Genomic DNA, 15,000 nt, shown 5'->3' on the forward strand with positions numbered 1-15,000 from the left:
GATTAATGATACAAAGAAGAATATCAAGCCGTTCTGCACATTTTTGAGCCCAAATACTAATAATATCTGTCTGAATTTAAAAGAACATACCCTCAGAAATCTATGATTTTTGTTAACTTTTCTTAACATATAACTTGTTTTTTTTTATTATTATTATTTTTATTTCCCATTAAATTTAGCGATGTACGATACAAGAGTCACCAGCAGTCATTTTAAAGACAAAAGCTATTCATCTCCCGACCCCCCCCCCCCCTCCCCGAAAGTACCCGATGTAGACTCATTTAATTGTTTTGCCCAGCTAGCCCCATTCTCTCTCAAACGTTTATACACGGCACAACGAACTCGCTTTGAATTCGGCGCGCTCTTAGCTGAGAAGAAATTCATTAGCCCTAGCGTTTTGTTTGGCTTCCTTAAGCAAAAGTTTTCCTGAGGACATCATTAAGTCTAATGAGGGAAAAAAGTCTTCCCAGTGCAGTTGCTGCCTGGTCTAATATGCTTGCTACCAGTAGTCCTGTTTTTTAGCTAAACGGGTAAACTTTAGTTACTCGGGCTTGGACGAACGCTGGCATATTTTGGGCTTTGCTTGAGGAGGTGACAGTCTTTGGCTTTAAAAAGTAGCTCTTAGGGATGATTTCTAGTCAAGCAAGATGAAATTATCGGGAATTTTTAGCCTGGCCAAAGACTTAGTTTATTTTCTTGTTGAAAACCGCCATATGTGTTCCCCGTTCCAATCTTTTTGCCAACATCCGGGACTTAAAGTTATATCACTAAACACGAACAAGAAATGGCAAGGATTTTCTCTTCAAAAAGCGTAAGTTTGAAAGCTATTCGATTATTTTTCGCCGTTATAACTGTAGCGTTGTTAGGCTAGTGATCGATTAGTCGAGAGGTGCGGTTTGGGGTCGGATTTCCGGACTCAATGTCATAAATAATTTCCAGATGTCGTTCGGCGTGATTCGTTTCGATTTGTAAATATAGAAGAGATTCGGAAAATCAATTTAGAACGCTGTCTTGCTCCGATTAAGCCGATTCTGTTGTAGAAAGCTAGACTGGACCGCTAAAAGACCGGGTTTTAGGTGAGATTTAAGATGCGTTGGCGCCGTTAATAATTGCGAAATGTCGCACTTGTTTTTGTCAACACATAGGCCATGTTTTCATGTCAGTTCAAATGTCAGTGCTAGTGTCATGTCCAATTTCAAAGACAAACCTTCTATACCAGGTCTGTAGTATTCTTTGACCTTGCTTTCTTGTGATGAGCCCTAATTAAAGTCATGTTCTGGACTAGCATATTCCATCAGCCTAGAAAGTCTCAAATGTGGTTAATTTCTGAGGGCATGTTCTTAAAAATCCAGACAGATATTAAAATGATATAAGTGGAATGATGAAAATATAAGCTTTTCTTGCTAGTCCTGCTTTTGTAAATCACAGTTGTTTTGTTTAGCAATGTAACTGCTGTTAGTAGAAGGGCTTAAAGCCTCAACTTTACAGCTTATTTCAAAATATGATGAATGCAAGGAACTAGTTAGCCCTTGCTTTGTGTCACTCATAAACTGACATGATTTCTTGCCTAAAATATAACTTGTGGAGGTACCATTTCCTCTTTATTTGGTTACTACAGTTTATCTTGAAGTGATTAATGATACAAAGAAGAATATCAAGCCGTTCTGCACATTTTGAGCCCAAATACTAATAATATCTGTCTGAATTTAAAAGAACATACCCTCAGAAATCTATGATTTTTGTTAACTTTTCTTAACATATAACTTGTTTTTTTTTATTATTATTATTTTTATTTCCCATTAAATTTAGCGATGTACGATACAAGAGTCACCAGCAGTCATTTTAAAGACAAAAGCTATTCATCTCCCGACCCCCCCCCCCCCTCCCCGAAAGTACCCGATGTAGACTCATTTAATTGTTTTGCCCAGCTAGCCCCATTCTCTCTCAAACGTTTATACACGGCACAACGAACTCGCTTTGAATTCGGCGCGCTCTTAGCTGAGAAGAAATTCATTAGCCCTAGCGTTTTGTTTGGCTTCCTTAAGCAAAGTTTTCCTGAGGACATCATTAAGTCTAATGAGGGAAAAAGTCTTCCCAGTGCAGTTGCTGCCTGGTCTAATATGCTTGCTACCAGTAGTCCTGTTTTTTAGCTAAACGGGTAAACTTTAGTTACTCGGCTTGGACGAACGCTGGCATATTTTGGGCTTTGCTTGAGGAGGTGACAGTCTTTGGCTTTAAAAGTAGCTCTTAGGGATGATTTCTAGTCAAGCAAGATGAAATTATCGGGAATTTTTAGCCTGGCCAAAGACTTAGTTTATTTTCTTGTGAAAACCGCCATATGTGTTCCCCGTTCCAATCTTTTTGCCAACATCCGGGACTTAAAGTTATATCACTAAACACGAACAAGAAATGGCAAGGATTTTCTCTCAAAAAGCGTAAGTTTGAAAAGCTATTCGATTATTTTTCGCCGTTATAACTGTAGCGTTGTTAGGCTAGTGATCGATTAGTCGAGAGGTGCGGTTTGGGGTCGGATTTCCGGACTCAATGTCATAAATAATTTCCAGATGTCGTTCGGCGTGATTCGTTTCGATTTGTAAATATAGAAGAGATTCGGAAAATCAATTTAGAACGCTGTCTTGCTCCGATTAAGCCGATTCTGTTGTAGAAAGCTAGACTGGACCGCTAAAAGACCGGGTTTTAGGTGAGATTTAAGATGCGTTGGCGCCGTTAATAATTGCGAAATGTCGCACTTGTTTTGTCAACACATAGGCCATGTTTCATGTCAGTTCAAATGTCAGTGCTAGTGTCATGTCCAATTTCAAAGACAAACCTTCTATACCAGGTCTGTAGTATTCTTTGACCTTGCTTTCTTGTGATGAGCCCTAATTAAAGTCATGTTCTGGACTAGCATATTCCATCAGCCTAGAAAGTCTCAAAATGTGGTTAATTTCTGAGGGCATGTTCTTAAAAATCCAGACAGATATTAAAATGATATAAGTGGAATGATGAAAATATAAGCTTTTCTTGCTAGTCCTGCTTTTGTAAATCACAGTTGTTTTGTTTAGCAATGTAACTGCTGTTAGTAGAAGGGCTTAAAGCCTCAACTTTACAGCTTATTTCAAAATATGATGAATGCAAGGAACTAGTTAGCCCTTGCTTTGTGTCACTCATAAACTGACATGATTTCTTGCCTAAAATATAACTTGTGGAGGTACCATTTCCTCTTTATTTGGTTACTACAGTTTATCTTGAAGTGATTAATGATACAAAGAAGAATATCAAGCCGTTCTGCACATTTTGAGCCCAAATACTAATAATATCTGTCTGAATTTAAAAGAACATACCCTCAGAAATCTATGATTTTTGTTAACTTTTCTTAACATATAACTTGTTTTTTTTTTTATTATTATTATTTTTATTTCCCATTAAATTTAGCGATGTACGATACAAGAGTCACCAGCAGTCATTTTAAAGACAAAAGCTATTCATCTCCCGACCCCCCCCCCCCCCCTCCCCGAAAGTACCCGATGTAGACTCATTTAATTGTTTTGCCCAGCTAGCCCCATTCTCTCTCAAACGTTTATACACGGCACAACGAACTCGCTTTGAATTCGGCGCGCTCTTAGCTGAGAAGAAATTCATTAGCCCTAGCGTTTTGTTTGGCTTCCTTAAGCAAAGTTTTCCTGAGGACATCATTAAGTCTAATGAGGGAAAAAGTCTTCCCAGTGCAGTTGCTGCCTGGTCTAATATGCTTGCTACCAGTAGTCCTGTTTTTTAGCTAAACGGGTAAACTTTAGTTACTCGGGCTTGGACGAACGCTGGCATATTTTGGGCTTTGCTTGAGGAGGTGACAGTCTTTGGCTTTAAAAAGTAGCTCTTAGGGATGATTTCTAGTCAAGCAAGATGAAATTATCGGGAATTTTTCAGCCTGGCCAAAGACTTAGTTTATTTTCTTGTTGAAAACCGCCATATGTGTTCCCCGTTCCAATCTTTTTGCCAACATCCGGGACTTAAAGTTATATCACTAAACACGAACAAGAAATGGCAAGGATTTTCTCTTCAAAAAGCGTAAGTTTGAAAAGCTATTCGATTATTTTTCGCCGTTATAACTGTAGCGTTGTTAGGCTAGTGATCGATTAGTCGAGAGGTGCGGTTTGGGGTCGGATTTCCGGACTCAATGTCATAAATAATTTCCAGATGTCGTTCGGCGTGATTCGTTTCGATTTGTAAATATAGAAGAGATTCGGAAAATCAATTTAGAACGCTGTCTTGCTCCGATTAAGCCGATTCTGTTGTAGAAAGCTAGACTGGACCGCTAAAAGACCGGGTTTTAGGTGAGATTTAAGATGCGTTGGCGCCGTTAATAATTGCGAAATGTCGCACTTGTTTTGTCAACACATAGGCCATGTTTCATGTCAGTTCAAATGTCAGTGCTAGTGTCATGTCCAATTTCAAAGACAAACCTTCTATACCAGGTCTGTAGTATTCTTTGACCTTGCTTTCTTGTGATGAGCCCTAATTAAAGTCATGTTCTGGACTAGCATATTCCATCAGCCTAGAAAGTCTCAAAATGTGGTTAATTTCTGAGGGCATGTTCTTAAAAATCCAGACAGATATTAAAATGATATAAGTGGAATGATGAAAATATAAGCTTTTCTTGCTAGTCCTGCTTTTGTAAATCACAGTTGTTTTGTTTAGCAATGTAACTGCTGTTAGTAGAAGGGCTTAAAGCCTCAACTTTACAGCTTATTTCAAAATATGATGAATGCAAGGAACTAGTTAGCCCTTGCTTTGTGTCACTCATAAACTGACATGATTTCTTGCCTAAAATATAACTTGTGGAGGTACCATTTCCTCTTTATTTGGTTACTACAGTTTATCTTGAAGTGATTAATGATACAAAGAAGAATATCAAGCCGTTCTGCACATTTTGAGCCCAAATACTAATAATATCTGTCTGAATTTAAAAGAACATACCCTCAGAAATCTATGATTTTTGTTAACTTTTCTTAACATATAACTTGTTTTTTTTTATTATTATTATTTTTATTTCCCATTAAATTTAGCGATGTACGATACAAGAGTCACCAGCAGTCATTTTAAAGACAAAAGCTATTCATCTCCCGACCCCCCCCCCCCCCTCCCCGAAAGTACCCGATGTAGACTCATTTAATTGTTTTGCCCAGCTAGCCCCATTCTCTCTCAAACGTTTATACACGGCACAACGAACTCGCTTTGAATTCGGCGCGCTCTTAGCTGAGAAGAAATTCATTAGCCCTAGCGTTTTGTTTGGCTTCCTTAAGCAAAGTTTTCCTGAGGACATCATTAAGTCTAATGAGGGAAAAAGTCTTCCCAGTGCAGTTGCTGCCTGGTCTAATATGCTTGCTACCAGTAGTCCTGTTTTTTAGCTAAACGGGTAAACTTTAGTTACTCGGGCTTGGACGAACGCTGGCATATTTTGGGCTTTGCTTGAGGAGGTGACAGTCTTTGGCTTTAAAAAGTAGCTCTTAGGGATGATTTCTAGTCAAGCAAGATGAAATTATCGGGAATTTTTAGCCTGGCCAAAGACTTAGTTTATTTTCTTGTTGAAAACCGCCATATGTGTTCCCCGTTCCAATCTTTTTGCCAACATCCGGGACTTAAAGTTATATCACTAAACACGAACAAGAAATGGCAAGGATTTTCTCTTCAAAAAGCGTAAGTTTGAAAAGCTATTCGATTATTTTTCGCCGTTATAACTGTAGCGTTGTTAGGCTAGTGATCGATTAGTCGAGAGGTGCGGTTTGGGGTCGGATTTCCGGACTCAATGTCATAAATAATTTCCAGATGTCGTTCGGCGTGATTCGTTTCGATTTGTAAATATAGAAGAGATTCGGAAAATCAATTTAGAACGCTGTCTTGCTCCGATTAAGCCGATTCTGTTGTAGAAAGCTAGACTGGACCGCTAAAAGACCGGGTTTTAGGTGAGATTTAAGATGCGTTGGCGCCGTTAATAATTGCGAAATGTCGCACTTGTTTTGTCAACACATAGGCCATGTTTCATGTCAGTTCAAATGTCAGTGCTAGTGTCATGTCCAATTTCAAAGACAAACCTTCTATACCAGGTCTGTAGTATTCTTTGACCTTGCTTTCTTGTGATGAGCCCTAATTAAAGTCATGTTCTGGACTAGCATATTCCATCAGCCTAGAAAGTCTCAAAATGTGGTTAATTTCTGAGGGCATGTTCTTAAAAATCCAGACAGATATTAAAATGATATAAGTGGAATGATGAAAATATAAGCTTTTCTTGCTAGTCCTGCTTTTGTAAATCACAGTTGTTTTGTTTAGCAATGTAACTGCTGTTAGTAGAAGGGCTTAAAGCCTCAACTTTACAGCTTATTTCAAAATATGATGAATGCAAGGAACTAGTTAGCCCTTGCTTTGTGTCACTCATAAACTGACATGATTTCTTGCCTAAAATATAACTTGTGGAGGTACCATTTCCTCTTTATTTGGTTACTACAGTTTATCTTGAAGTGATTAATGATACAAAGAAGAATATCAAGCCGTTCTGCACATTTTGAGCCCAAATACTAATAATATCTGTCTGAATTTAAAAGAACATACCCTCAGAAATCTATGATTTTTGTTAACTTTTCTTAACATATAACTTGTTTTTTTTTATTATTATTATTTTTATTTCCCATTAAATTTAGCGATGTACGATACAAGAGTCACCAGCAGTCATTTTAAAGACAAAAGCTATTCATCTCCCGACCCCCCCCCCCCCCCTCCCCGAAAGTACCCGATGTAGACTCATTTAATTGTTTTGCCCAGCTAGCCCCATTCTCTCTCAAACGTTTATACACGGCACAACGAACTCGCTTTGAATTCGGCGCGCTCTTAGCTGAGAAGAAATTCATTAGCCCTAGCGTTTTGTTTGGCTTCCTTAAGCAAAGTTTTCCTGAGGACATCATTAAGTCTAATGAGGGAAAAAGTCTTCCCAGTGCAGTTGCTGCCTGGTCTAATATGCTTGCTACCAGTAGTCCTGTTTTTTAGCTAAACGGGTAAACTTTAGTTACTCGGGCTTGGACGAACGCTGGCATATTTTGGGCTTTGCTTGAGGAGGTGACAGTCTTTGGCTTTAAAAAGTAGCTCTTAGGGATGATTTCTAGTCAAGCAAGATGAAATTATCGGGAATTTTTAGCCTGGCCAAAGACTTAGTTTATTTTCTTGTTGAAAACCGCCATATGTGTTCCCCGTTCCAATCTTTTTGCCAACATCCGGGACTTAAAGTTATATCACTAAACACGAACAAGAAATGGCAAGGATTTTCTCTTCAAAAAGCGTAAGTTTGAAAAGCTATTCGATTATTTTTCGCCGTTATAACTGTAGCGTTGTTAGGCTAGTGATCGATTAGTCGAGAGGTGCGGTTTGGGGTCGGATTTCCGGACTCAATGTCATAAATAATTTCCAGATGTCGTTCGGCGTGATTCGTTTCGATTTGTAAATATAGAAGAGATTCGGAAAATCAATTTAGAACGCTGTCTTGCTCCGATTAAGCCGATTCTGTTGTAGAAAGCTAGACTGGACCGCTAAAAGACCGGGTTTTAGGTGAGATTTAAGATGCGTTGGCGCCGTTAATAATTGCGAAATGTCGCACTTGTTTTGTCAACACATAGGCCATGTTTCATGTCAGTTCAAATGTCAGTGCTAGTGTCATGTCCAATTTCAAAGACAAACCTTCTATACCAGGTCTGTAGTATTCTTTGACCTTGCTTTCTTGTGATGAGCCCTAATTAAAGTCATGTTCTGGACTAGCATATTCCATCAGCCTAGAAAGTCTCAAAATGTGGTTAATTTCTGAGGGCATGTTCTTAAAAATCCAGACAGATATTAAAATGATATAAGTGGAATGATGAAAATATAAGCTTTTCTTGCTAGTCCTGCTTTTGTAAATCACAGTTGTTTTGTTTAGCAATGTAACTGCTGTTAGTAGAAGGGCTTAAAGCCTCAACTTTACAGCTTATTTCAAAATATGATGAATGCAAGGAACTAGTTAGCCCTTGCTTTGTGTCACTCATAAACTGACATGATTTCTTGCCTAAAATATAACTTGTGGAGGTACCATTTCCTCTTTATTTGGTTACTACAGTTTATCTTGAAGTGATTAATGATACAAAGAAGAATATCAAGCCGTTCTGCACATTTTGAGCCCAAATACTAATAATATCTGTCTGAATTTAAAAGAACATACCCTCAGAAATCTATGATTTTTGTTAACTTTTCTTAACATATAACTTGTTTTTTTTTATTATTATTATTTTTATTTCCCATTAAATTTAGCGATGTACGATACAAGAGTCACCAGCAGTCATTTTAAAGACAAAAGCTATTCATCTCCCGACCCCCCCCCCCCCCCCCCTCCCCGAAAGTACCCGATGTAGACTCATTTAATTGTTTTGCCCAGCTAGCCCCATTCTCTCTCAAACGTTTATACACGGCACAACGAACTCGCTTTGAATTCGGCGCGCTCTTAGCTGAGAAGAAATTCATTAGCCCTAGCGTTTTGTTTGGCTTCCTTAAGCAAAGTTTTCCTGAGGACATCATTAAGTCTAATGAGGGAAAAAGTCTTCCCAGTGCAGTTGCTGCCTGGTCTAATATGCTTGCTACCAGTAGTCCTGTTTTTTAGCTAAACGGGTAAACTTTAGTTACTCGGGCTTGGACGAACGCTGGCATATTTTGGGCTTTGCTTGAGGAGGTGACAGTCTTTGGCTTTAAAAAGTAGCTCTTAGGGATGATTTCTAGTCAAGCAAGATGAAATTATCGGGAATTTTTAGCCTGGCCAAAGACTTAGTTTATTTTCTTGTTGAAAACCGCCATATGTGTTCCCCGTTCCAATCTTTTTGCCAACATCCGGGACTTAAAGTTATATCACTAAACACGAACAAGAAATGGCAAGGATTTTCTCTTCAAAAAGCGTAAGTTTGAAAAGCTATTCGATTATTTTTCGCCGTTATAACTGTAGCGTTGTTAGGCTAGTGATCGATTAGTCGAGAGGTGCGGTTTGGGGTCGGATTTCCGGACTCAATGTCATAAATAATTTCCAGATGTCGTTCGGCGTGATTCGTTTCGATTTGTAAATATAGAAGAGATTCGGAAAATCAATTTAGAACGCTGTCTTGCTCCGATTAAGCCGATTCTGTTGTAGAAAGCTAGACTGGACCGCTAAAAGACCGGGTTTTAGGTGAGATTTAAGATGCGTTGGCGCCGTTAATAATTGCGAAATGTCGCACTTGTTTTGTCAACACATAGGCCATGTTTCATGTCAGTTCAAATGTCAGTGCTAGTGTCATGTCCAATTTCAAAGACAAACCTTCTATACCAGGTCTGTAGTATTCTTTGACCTTGCTTTCTTGTGATGAGCCCTAATTAAAGTCATGTTCTGGACTAGCATATTCCATCAGCCTAGAAAGTCTCAAAATGTGGTTAATTTCTGAGGGCATGTTCTTAAAAATCCAGACAGATATATATATATATATATATATATATATATATATATATATATATATATATATATAAATTATTAAAAACATTAAATAGAAAACAATATATAAACTAAAAAAATGTACAAGAGAAGGTAAATTAATAATTAGGTACAAAGCAATAACTATGAATTTTACAATGTAAATGGTAATTTCTTGTTAAAGTTCAAGCGCAGGGAACTTCAGATTATCATGTACGATCTGATTTGAGCAGAAGTGCATGGGATCTTCTCATGTACTTCTTGGTTAAGGCTATATGCACTGGTGACAAAACGTAACAGAAAAAAAAGAACAACCAGTTGCAGTTGGTTGATGAGCGTTTCCGCAGTGCTGAGCCTGCGCACAGCCACCTGCAGTGGTCAGCGCGTTGGACGTTCCATCGGAAAATAGAAATTCGGTAATTCGAGCCAGGTTACCGTTTCACTTTGTTTCGCTCACGGCCAAGACAAGAAAATTAATCTCACGCATGACAATATTTGACAGAATCCGCCGTCGTCGCTCTGCTTAGAGCACGTGGCACATTATAGACTAGGAATCTTCATGTAAAGTGGCCAGTTCGCCCTTCATTTACAAGGAGCTACGACATGGCTTCTTGTTTTATAAAGGCTCCTGTTTTCCTTGCAGGGTAAGGCCACGTAAAGGCACACAAACAAAACAAACCTCCCTCATTTCCTCTTCCTTTTTGGGCAAATTATCAATCACATCTTCCTAAAAGTCCCTATAAAAAGATCTTATTTCCGGGGTCTCCCCTCAGGCGATAGCCGATGATATGTGCATAAGTGGCTAACAAATGAGTGACGCGAGGTTATGTGAATATGCGACGGCAAAGATAAACTGATATCCCGGGGGGGGGGGGGACTTTCATATAAAGGGGGCGGGGATGCTCGTCGTCTCGTTTAGGGTGTAAATTTCGGATTTTGGTCTCACTTAGGGTCTTCTGGGCAAAACGCCATTGTATTTAGCCGTATAGGTCTAGCTTAGGGTTGCACGGGAAGAAATATAAAAAAATATCTATTTGCCTGTGTTTTAAAATGATCTCTTTTAGGGGTCAAAAAAAGCTTGGCGCAAACCCAGATTGATCTCCTTTAAAGGTTTAATTCAAAATTTCCGACGAGCATCCCCGCCCCTTTCATATGAAAGTCCCCCCCCCCCCCCCCCGGGACTGATATATCCATAACAAAGATAAATACAAAAAAAAAAAAAAAAATGCTGGAAGATAGTCCTGCGATTAGACTAGGATCATCCATGGGGGCAAGACCAGGGAATTCAATATACCAGAAATTGTTTTATTTTAAACATGACTTGTCGTCATGTTTTGGGTCTGAACAAGGCGACAAAAATATCCATTGTTATTCTGAAGAAGGACCTCAGGTTTATCAAACTCCACTACTCGTCCTTGATCCATAACCAAGACTTTGTCATAGTCCATGATGGTGTTCAAGCGATGAGCGATGGTTAACACTGTGGAATCTTTAAATCTGTTACGTATGACTTCTTGAATCAAACGGTCAGTCTTGTAATCCACATTAGCAGTGGCCTCATCCAGTATTATGATCTTACTCTTCTGTAACAGCGCCCGCGCTAAACAGACCAGCTGACGCTCACCAACACTGAAGTTGCTCCCAGACTCTCTCAACTTGTACTCCAGTTGGTCTGGTAATTGTTGTACCAAGGTCTTCAACTGTACCTCTTCCAAAGCACTCCACAGATCATTATCTTCATGCAATGAAAACGGATCTAGGTTCCTCCTGAGGCTACCACCAAAGAGCACAGGATCTTGAGTTATGACAGCCATGGACCTGCGAGATGCTTGTAGATTGAGATCCATGATATTCACACCATCTATGATCACCTTTTTGAATGAGAAGATACAAACGTAAGAAATTGTCTTCTGAATCTGAGCCTGTTGTACTGCTAAATTGACTCACTGTGACAAGAAATTGAAGGCATCTGTGATGCCTGGAATTAAGCATTGATTAGCGTCAACAAGGTCTGATGATGATCAACAATAACAACAATATCAACACAGGAAACTCCTCTCACCGAAGTGGTTTTCAGGGAGGTCCGGGAAACAAGATAGCCGTAACAAAGCAAAAGCCCTTGTCGAACGGCGCATGATAGTCGATGATAGTTTATGATAGTCTATCATCCACTATTATCAACCATCAAGCGGGTGGTCAAACGTCTCTAAGAAACTCGTGATAGCCGACAATAGTTTACTATGAGCCTCTAGTGTAAGGCATCTGCCGAGTGTAAACTATTGTCGACTATCTGCGCGTCGTCAAACGGGAAAAAACTATCATCAACTATCATGTTCAATTTGAACACGCTCAAAGTGAATGATAGTTGGCAATGGTCGATAAGAGTGCATGATGGTGGTCAATTGAGTTCGCGAGCTTTAACTATCATGGGCCGTTTAAACATCGACTATCATGCATGCACCGTGTGACCAGGACTTGGTAAAGAAAACTGAACAAGCAACAATTGTTCTTACTTTGCCATCAGGCTCTGGCATTCGGAACAAAGCAGCCACTAAAGATGATTTCCCAGCTCCCGTGCGTCCTGCTACACCAACTTTCTCCTTGGCAGCAATAGAGATGCTTATGCCTTTCAAAATGGCTGGCGCTCCCTTCAAATAACTTAACGACAAGTCCTGCAATTTTAAGGTGCCCTCTGTCGGCCACACTTCAGGTAGAATGGTTTCCGTGTCGTACCCAGGCTCTGGAGCGATTTCGGTGTAAGTGAATACTCTTTCTACTGAAGTCATGTAATTCTCTGTTTCCGAGGCAACTCGAATGCCATACTGCGAGGCTTCTAATGTTTCGGCTGCGAATGTCAGTGACATGCCCGCCAAAGCTGAAACAAAATAAAAAAAGCCTGATATTTTCACATAAAGACTGGGGCTCGTTTATTGCCAGGTGTGAAATGAAAACATTGTCTTGAATCGTCTTAATCTTGGTCTGTACACCAGTTTCAACAAGCTTACGGTATGGAGTTGTCTTTTATTTGAAAACGTCCAAAAACGGTTGATTTTAGCGGTCAAGCGCCCCAGCCACTGATAGATATTAAAATTGTTTTGATTCATGATTTACCTGCGCTAAAAATATTTTTTTACCAGATATCTTGGAGGCTACTGCCTCTTCTTCAGTGGTGAAAAACGCAACTGAAAAAGGGCGCCTCTGTTGATAGATCATCAGAAATCAAGAGGAACACTGTCTAGTGCGGCACAATTACCGTACTGGTATCAGTCTGAATTGTGTACACACCTGGGCTTTGTGATGCAAATAAGGCCCCAGTCGATACAGACGTCACAAGAAGATTACTCAGCGCATCTCCTCGCATAGCAAGCCAGCGTCCTGAGACGATCCGCATTATCGTCGCTGCTGTATTCGTGTCTTGATACCTACAATGAATATTAATTATAAGTACGTAAATTATGATCATCCAAGTGAGTGTAGTCCTGAGAAGGACTGTTTGTGGTGACTTTGACTGACGTTTCGACAACCTGAGCGGAAGTCATCTTCAGAGTCAAGTGAATTGTGGAACGTCAGTAGGTGGTATATACGTGTCTGGTTGTTAACCTGATTGGTCAACGAAGTCCAGATGTTATTGGTCGTTTGTCAGTAAGCCGTGATGTTATTGGCTGTGAAGACTGTAAAAAGTGATTGGTGCGTTTCGATCCGTCTTTTGTTAGGCAAAAAGTCCGTGGGTCTATTGTTAGTAAAATGTCTATTGTTTGTCTGTTTCGTTGTTGTTGCAAATAAGTCGTTTGTATGGTGCAGGTAGTTGTAGGCAACGGTTGAGTGGCGTTTGTTCTAAGTTAGTAAACCAGCTTTCCAGAGTGAGTCGTTGATAGTAATTTGTACAGTAGGTAATGCACTTGGCAGAGTTCCAGTCGATTCTGTGGTTCGTTTGTAAATGGTGCTCAGCAATGTGATTGTTGATATCACCATTTCTAGTTGCTCGTTTGTGTTCAGTCAGTCGTACGTTTAAATTTCTGCCGGTCTCACCAATATAAGTGGCCTGGCAGTCGCAGCATTTGATCTTGTAAACTGCTCCCTGTCTGCGGTTCGGTTCGTCTTTGTCCTTTACTTTCGTCAGTAGTTGTCGTAAAGTGGTTATAGGTTTGTGAGCTACACGGATATTGTAGGGTTGTAGAATCCGTGCGATAGTCTCAGAAGTGCCCCTTACGTAAGGTATAGTTACAGTGGTTACGGGAGTCGCGTCGTTGTTTGTGACGTTAGGTTCAGTGTTCTTGTAAGTGTTACGTCTAACAAAGTCCTTGTTGTAGTTGTTCTTGTTGAAAACGTTGTCTTAGTAGTTGTTTTCGTCCGCGGGTCTGTCAGCTGAGTCACAAACCAGTTGTGCTCGCCTTGTTAAGGACTGTATAGTCGTTGCTTTGTGAGAAGTAGGGTTGTAGGATGACTGGTCCAGTAGTCTGTCAGTATGTGTTGGTTTCCTGTAAACCGTAGTATTTAGTTTGTTGTCGTTGTTGTTACGGGTAACTAAGCAGTCTAGAAAAGGTATTTTACCATTTTCTTCGATCTCCTTAGTAAACTGTATGTCAACGTTCTGTCTGTTAAGGTGTTCGTGAAAATCGTCAATTTCGTCTTTGTGTACAGCTGTAAAGGTGTCTTCTACGTACCGTAACCAGAGCGGTAGAGTCCGTTTGTAGGTTGCTAGGGCTTGTTCCTCGATGTTCTGCATGACAATTTCTGCTACAACAACAGAAACTGGTGAGCCCATGGCTGTTCCGTGTAACTGTTTGTAGTGCTTTCCGTTGTACTGGAAGTACGTGGACGTTAAGCAGAGGTTCAGTAAGTCCATTAAGTCATCTGTAGGCAGTGGCAGTTTTGTCGTGGAGTTCTCGATGGCGGTAGCAGTACAGTCTAGAGCCAGTTGAAGTGGAATACTGGTGAACAGTGATTTCACATCAAAAGACACAAGTTTGTAGTCGTCAGGTATTTGTACCGTCTTGATAGCGTCAATAAAGGTCTCCGTAGACTGCAGTTTTTGTCGGGATTCGTTTGTCAACGGTTTCAGTATAGTAGTCAAGTATTTGGATAGTTCGTAAGTCGGGGACCCACAGAACGAGACTTTGGGTCGCATGGGTATGTTAGGTTTGTGTAGTTTTGGTAGTCCGTAGAGTTTAGGTGGTTGCGGTACGCTGCACCTCAGTCTGTTGTAACGTTGTATGTCAATAACGTCAGTTTTCTTAAGGTCAAGTAGTTTACTGTTAAGTTTACGTTGAAGTGATGGCGTCGGGTCTCGTTTCAGTTCTTCGTATGTCTGTTTGTCGTTAACTAGAGTGTCCATTTTGTCGTAGTAGTCTGTCTTGTCCATAACAACAGTCACTCGTCCTTTGTCAGCGGGGAGTATGACGATGTTTTCGTCAGTTTTCAGTCGTTTCGGTGCTTGTCGTTCGTCTTTAGTCAAGTTACTGTCAGTTAGGGCGGATGATTGTATAGTAGAAGCA

At 40.0% G+C, this 15,000-nt stretch overlaps 2 protein-coding genes across 2 annotated transcripts in view; both read right to left on the bottom strand.

Annotated features, from left to right (window-relative positions):
* Positions 1-10,666: 10,666 nt before the first annotated feature.
* LOC146447708 (ATP-binding cassette sub-family C member 4-like) lies at positions 10,667-12,921 on the bottom strand. Its single transcript, XM_085102753.1, has 3 exons — positions 12,791-12,921; positions 12,019-12,380; positions 10,667-11,376 (listed from the first exon to the last, which is right to left on the bottom strand). The coding sequence occupies exons 1-3, from the start codon at positions 12,894-12,896 to the stop codon at positions 10,816-10,818; spliced, it is 1,029 nt and encodes a 342-aa protein (XP_084958879.1). The 5' UTR covers positions 12,897-12,921; the 3' UTR covers positions 10,667-10,815.
* A 17-nt stretch (positions 12,922-12,938) lies between these two features.
* Positions 12,939-15,000, bottom strand: part of LOC146447709 (uncharacterized) — a 2,873-nt gene continuing 811 nt past the window's right edge. Inside the window, exon 1 of the mRNA XM_085102754.1 lies at positions 12,939-15,000. This exon is cut by the window's right edge and continues 811 nt beyond it. Coding sequence (XP_084958880.1) covers positions 13,839-15,000 — 1,162 coding nt within the window. The 3' untranslated portion in view covers positions 12,939-13,838.

Source organism: Pavona decussata, unplaced genomic scaffold (genome assembly GCF_977016875.1).
Source record: "Pavona decussata unplaced genomic scaffold, jaPavDecu1.1 SCAFFOLD_1837, whole genome shotgun sequence".
Lineage (NCBI taxonomy): Eukaryota > Metazoa > Cnidaria > Anthozoa > Scleractinia > Agariciidae > Pavona > Pavona decussata.

Bases quoted from the DNA above. Each gene is read 5' to 3' on its own strand.
- LOC146447708 (XM_085102753.1), bottom strand. From the start codon at position 12,896: ATGCGGATCGTCTCAGGACGCTGGCTTGCTATGCGAGGAGATGCGCTG. The intron at 12,381-12,790 runs GTGTGTACACAA...ATTTTGTTTCAG, and splicing joins ATTTGCATCACAAAGCCCAG to CTTTGGCGGGCATGTCACTG. The intron at 11,377-12,018 runs GTAAGAACAATT...TCATTCAAAAAG, and splicing joins TGCCAGAGCCTGATGGCAAA to GTGATCATAGATGGTGTGAA.